General features: G+C 42.4%; 1 protein-coding gene across 1 annotated transcript in view; it reads right to left on the reverse strand.

The window, feature by feature from the left end:
* Positions 1-5,542, reverse strand: part of LOC143329410 (A-type potassium channel modulatory protein DPP6-like) — a 58,262-nt gene extending 52,720 nt beyond the window's left edge. Inside the window, exon 1 of the mRNA XM_076745275.1 lies at positions 5,189-5,542. Within this exon, the coding sequence (XP_076601390.1) occupies positions 5,189-5,380 (192 nt within the window). The 5' untranslated portion in view covers positions 5,381-5,542. The remainder of the gene's footprint in view (positions 1-5,188) is intronic.
* Between the last annotated feature and the right edge of the window lie 458 nt (positions 5,543-6,000).

Genomic DNA, 6,000 nt, shown 5'->3' on the forward strand with positions numbered 1-6,000 from the left:
GTTTTGAGATTCGCTTTATGATCCAGCCAAGACCTTAAAGCTGCTCTGATCAATATGTTTGTATTGACAATGGATCACATGACTTTATGTGATGTGAAAGGTCTCCTACTTATACTGCAGCGCAAACTCTGCAGTTCTCCTCAGCATCCCTCGGTTCGCTCTTTTTTGCTTTCGGGAATGCAACTTAACTGTTTCGGTTCACTCTCACCACATTCATAGCCTTATTTTTATCAAATAAAGCTCTAAAACCCCAAACCTGCACAGCTCCAAACAGCAGACAGACAAAGTACCCGACTGCCTGGTGAACATGGTGGCACATTTAGTAGCTAAAATTTCCCCCGGGTGTTGGCTGGAGAGCAAAACAGAGCTAAAAGAGCGTTAACATTGGGCTTAATTTTGTCAGGTGGACTGAAACACGACTCCAGGTGAATGCTAATGTTGCTCTGCAACTGCTGCATGACGTAAGCCACTGTTTGGTAACAAGATGGCTAGAAACAATGATTAGATGAAGCTATGTCATTGTTGTGTTCACAGCTTATTTTCACTTAAAAAAATCAGTTAATAGGTTCATATATATGTTAATACTGTACTATATCTTTGCATTTGTAGTAAAACAGCAGGTAAAAATGTGACCACGACAACAAAATATCATGCAGATGGGTTGACTGGTGATGTTTAAAGTGCTGACCATGAAAACCAAAGTCCCAGCCAGGGATGGTTATTACATATCATTCCCCACCTCTCTCTCCTCTCACCTCCCAACCGTTGATGCTGTCAAAGCCATAAAAGTATCCCCAAACATGTGCTTTGACATCTGGCTTTTTGCACTGGACTGTGTGTTGAGGGTCGGGGGTCACCTCAGGACACACCATCATTTTGGATGAGTGCAGCAGGTAACAAAGCCAGTGGCAGCCTTCAGTAAGCACCTGAAATATGCAGTTAGTCCGGCCGCAGAGATAATGAGGACAGCTCATCACATCTCGCTGCTCTCTCTTTCTTTTATCTGGCCGTTCTCGTTGAGCTCCGTCTGGCTGATTTATCTGAGCTCCGGACCTCAAAGGAAGCACAGAGCTAAACTAAGACTTGGGAACCAGGCCAAACTGTCTAACTCAGATCTGGAGTATCTCTAAGTAGAAGGCACAGTTAAGTGCACATGAGGACAGGCAGGGTGTGTGTGTGTGTGTGTGTGTGTGTGTGTGTGTCAGCCCTGGGCAGTAGTATCCAATGTGAATTAAATCACGCTGTCTGTGATTTATGATTCACTCCTTTTGAGCTGCAGTTTCCTCCGATCCAAAACAGGGCAACACAATTATGAGGACAGGGAATTTACCTTTGATAAAGTACAATTTCACCAACGTGAAACTTCAGTAAATCAATTTAAAGACGACTGCCATGCAGGTGTAATGAAGCCTTACAGGATGAAGGACTGCAACATATAGCCAAGAATTCATTCATTCATTCATCTTCTATACCGACTATCCCTTTCATATAGCCAAGAATGCATCTTGAAATATAATACGCTATAAAAGCACTCCAGTAATCTCTAAAGAGAAATCAGAACACTCATCGCTCTTTGTGTTCACCCCCAGAGACGTAGCCTGTGCAACCTTGATTTTCCAAAACCGCCATCTTTGCCTTCAGTCTCCTCAGGGACAATATTGCACTTTCTTTCTTTCTGATTTCAAGCTGAAACAGGCCATTAAAAGTAATATTAAAACACATTTTTAGTGTACTTTCAATCAAAAATCTGTAGCCTAGGTGGAGGAAAACATGACTGATGCATTATAGAGCAGCATGCCAGTCTCAGATTAAGGGAGCCCTGTAGGAAATGAGCTTTCCACTAATGACTAATGCTTCGAGTTAAACAGGAATTCACGGTGGCGGTCACGAAATCACAATAAGCAAACAGCAAGGTTTACGGATTTGGAGCAAAAAATGTTTTGTTTGCTTAGAAAACATACATTTCTGTGATGATGAACAGCATTTTAAAAAGATTATATGATTATGTATAAACTCGTTAATGTAATTAGGACACAAGCCAGGAGCTGAAATCACTGATTATACTACAGTCCACGTTAAAAGCTCTGAGATCTAGCCTGAGGCAGGAACCCATGCGCCTTAATTATAATCAGTAAAATGTCAAAGTCATTTAGGAATCTGGCAGGTAATGAATCCAAAAACTGTAAAACCACATAGTTTTTGTTTAGCAAAGACTGTTCAGATTGCCAAATCACAAACAAGGCTTAGAGTTAACTATTTTTATTGGCACTTTAAGGATGACTGTCCCTTAAAATACCTCTAATAATGTCTAATAATGTTCAAGAGAATTTCCTTCAAGTTTGGTCTCATATCTTAATTTATAATATAAATAAAGAAAGGTGAGAGAAAGTAAACATTCCCATTATTTTTACAGTGAAAGTGTGCTGCTTCATATTTATTGTACTTGTTGCATTTCATTTGTATTTTTATGCTTATTGCTTTGTCAATTTAATGGTGTTTGCAGGTATTATGAGCACAGATTTGTTCATTTATCTGCTATTAGATGATTTCCTGGAAGTTATTTGTGCCTTGTGTTGCATCATGGCCTTTACATGTTGGAAAAGTTCACAAAAAAAACAAAGACGGACAAAATGAAGTCAAACCATTTGAGCAAGAACCTGCATGAATAATTACTTTGTCACTCCATATACATTATTAGACTGTGACCAATGCAGAGTCACGTGTCATCTTTCATTATCTCACCAGCAGAGAGAAATGTTTTCTCTGCTGATTTTCTCTGCTGTGCATAAAACAGACACTGCAGGCTATGAGAGTGTCCTTGAGCTCCAGCCTCAAGGAGAAATGTCAGCGTATTTCACCTTCACATACAACAACAATCAATTAAGGACACTCACGGGTTTCTGTTTGCAGTAAAGAGTAGTGAGGAGGAGAAAGAACTACTGCTGATGTCTCCTTAGGTGACTCAAACTCCACCTCAAAATACTGATGCTTATACACTGAGCACAGCAACAATTAATCAATTCCACACACACACACACACACACACACACACACACACACACACACACACACATCTCTCCTACAGGTAAAAACACAGCGCCTGCATTCTGTGAGCATAAGAGAAGAATGCTGCGGTGAACAAATTAAACAGTTGTTTACAGAAAACGTGTTTTTTTTTACCGCTTTGGTTTAAAAAAAGCAGCTCAACCTGCATCTTGGAACTGAGGGATATTAGGAACAAGCTGAGCAAGCATGCAGGTAAATATCTGGGTAATTTAATGAAATTCAAGACATTTGGGATTCAGTTTTTGCCCTTTCCCGTTGCAAAATAAATGGAAACAACAATAGCACGTTCAAACTTTAACTGAGGGGGAAGGAGTTGGAAAAAGCACTCCATGAAATGGTCTCCCCATCTCCTGAGGCTAAAGGCAATTTCATGCTCCAGCACGACTCATGGGGACATCAGGACTAAAGGTGACCTCAAGGTTAACAGTGCAAACCTAATAAATATGTTGGAAACCCAGCAGTATAATAACAGCTCCTGGTCACACTCCTAAAATCTAATCCAGTCATTTAATTGCCAGACAAAAAAACATGATTTCTAATTTTCCAGCAATGAGGTAGCTCATAAAATGCCCATAGAGGCTCTTAAATGAAGTGAGAGGATTATGGGGAGCACTGTGTCCAGCCAAGGTGCTGTTGTTGACAGCCCAAGCACTGTCAGCGTTCAGCCTGTTGCCAACCTTATCACTGGATTCTTGGTGTGACAGACATCAATAATTCAGAGGAACATCACAGCGTTGGCAGCTATTTAAAGATAAAAGGCCGGTCAAGTGTTTGCTGGAGGTTTGAACCGGTGTCATCTGCGAACGGGCGACACACGTACGAACAATCACTTCATCGGGCGTTCATAGAGGCAGAGTTTACATGTTGCAAACTAAAAACTGAAGCAGCTGTGGTCGCTTGCTCTTCTCTTTGGCTCACGGAGGACTAAACAGGACTATTTACTTCTGAGGTCTTTGGTTGAAAAAAGAAAAAAAAAACACCAGAAGACACCAGAAACAACCTCAGGTACGATAATGGTGAAGGCAAGAAAGCCAAAAAGGTTTGGAGAGTACAGCAGTGCATGTTGGAGCAGAGTGCGGTGTGATTCGTTTTGATGAACGTTTAACTACTGCATTGAATGTTCTGCATTTTGCTCTGTTCACACTCTCACAGAGATAAAGTGCTGGAAATACAAGCTGGACAAACCCAAAGTGGTGCAAAGTCCTACAAATACCAGTCAATACTAGGTCACACACTGGCTCGCATGAGGGAACATAATTCAGTTTTGAGTCACAAATGAAGGCATGTTTGAACAATTACAACGGCAATGATGTGCCTACAACAACATGGCCAGACATCATGTGCCGAGCCAAGCGAAAGCCACCATGGCTGAGAAGTGAACCACAGATCTTCTCATTGCTTGATAGAAGCTTCAAAAATGTCAAACTGGCTGGATTTTGCTTATCTCTCTGAATGGAAGATGTGTAACTGGCAGCAGTAGGTCAAAGGCTGATGGAGACAATTTCACAGCTCATCCAAAAGGCCTAACGGTCCCGTAGATGTCTGCCCCTTTGACTAAATTTAGATTTTCTGGCTCTCGTACAGTAACTGCCAAGATGGTGACCAACATCCAGAATAAAAAAAAACAAAAACAAAAAACTAAGCTTTAAAATAATCATTCAAATAACATGATCTTTGTGATGCCACGGACTGCGCTAGAGGAACACACACAGAATGACATCAGGCAGATTTTCACATCATCATCATCGTCTTCTTCCTCATCTTAAGTCTGTTGGACACCTGCAATGATGTGGATGCTCTAAAAAAAACAGCAGCCACATCAGCTTCCACAGGCTGACTCTGAAGTCACCTTAACCAAAAAAACATCATAAAATTTAAGTAAGAGTGCAGCTGAAATGGAATAAAAAGCAACCTTTAAAAACTTTGTCACCACCCTGTAAAAGTGAAACCAATAAGAGAGCTTTCATATCTCGTGGGATATTCTCTATAGGCCCGTGACTGTGTGTCTATATACATTTATCTGAGAGTGTGCGTCTCTTTGAATGGGAATTATCAAAACTACACATCTGAAGAGTTTTCATAAGGGGGGATTATGTTGGCAAATAAAGTAGAAGTCTCTTACATCCTGATCCTCCTGCAAGCATTTTTTGCGGTACTGGACGTGAAGTCTGCCGTCGACGACCTGCTGAGGGGTCTTCGCCGCGTTTTCCTCGTCTGCAACCTGTCCACCGAGAAGGTGGCTGGCCTCAGGTGGGTGCGGGAAGGAATTGGTCGTGTTGATCTTCCCGGTGAATCTCTGATAGAGCGAAGCCATAATAAAGGTCCAGTCCAGATAAAACAACTTACAGCATGTCAAAGCCCCAGACGGCTCTTGCCTGATTCGGGTTTTTTTTGGGGGGGGTGGGGGGGTGGGGGGTAGATCTATTGGTTTTCTGTGCGCTTCGAGGAGAACCGATGGCAGGCAGCCAGTTTTCCACCTCCGGGATGGAGCAAAAACAGATCAGGTGAAGATACTGAGCTAATAAATAAGCATCTATGGATAGTGGCTAACTCACAGCGTGAATTGATGGACCGATATAAAGCCGAATCCTTCGCAGCGATGTCCTTTTAGCTTTGTCCAGGCGCACAGCAGACTGGTGGGCTGAAGGTGTCAATAGTTGCTCTCATCTGTATTCACAACACGTTGTCTCCCCTCTTCAGTTCCCTGATGCCTCCTTATAGCGAGATAGCAGGCGGGTGCGCCGAGTTTCCGATCAGATATTCGATTCCCCGCCAGACTGCGGGCGATTGTCCACAAAATTAAAGAGCAAAAGATAATGTTCCGTCACTTTCGGCTCTGTTTTTTGGCGGACTGTCCTCACGCATGAAGCGTGAGAAGGACGCAGACAGCCCGGCGGTACTCTCCGCAGACGCGCTCTGCATGAGAAGTGACCA

This window comes from Chaetodon auriga, chromosome 12 (genome assembly GCF_051107435.1).
Source record: "Chaetodon auriga isolate fChaAug3 chromosome 12, fChaAug3.hap1, whole genome shotgun sequence".
NCBI classification, from domain to species: domain Eukaryota; kingdom Metazoa; phylum Chordata; class Actinopteri; order Chaetodontiformes; family Chaetodontidae; genus Chaetodon; species Chaetodon auriga.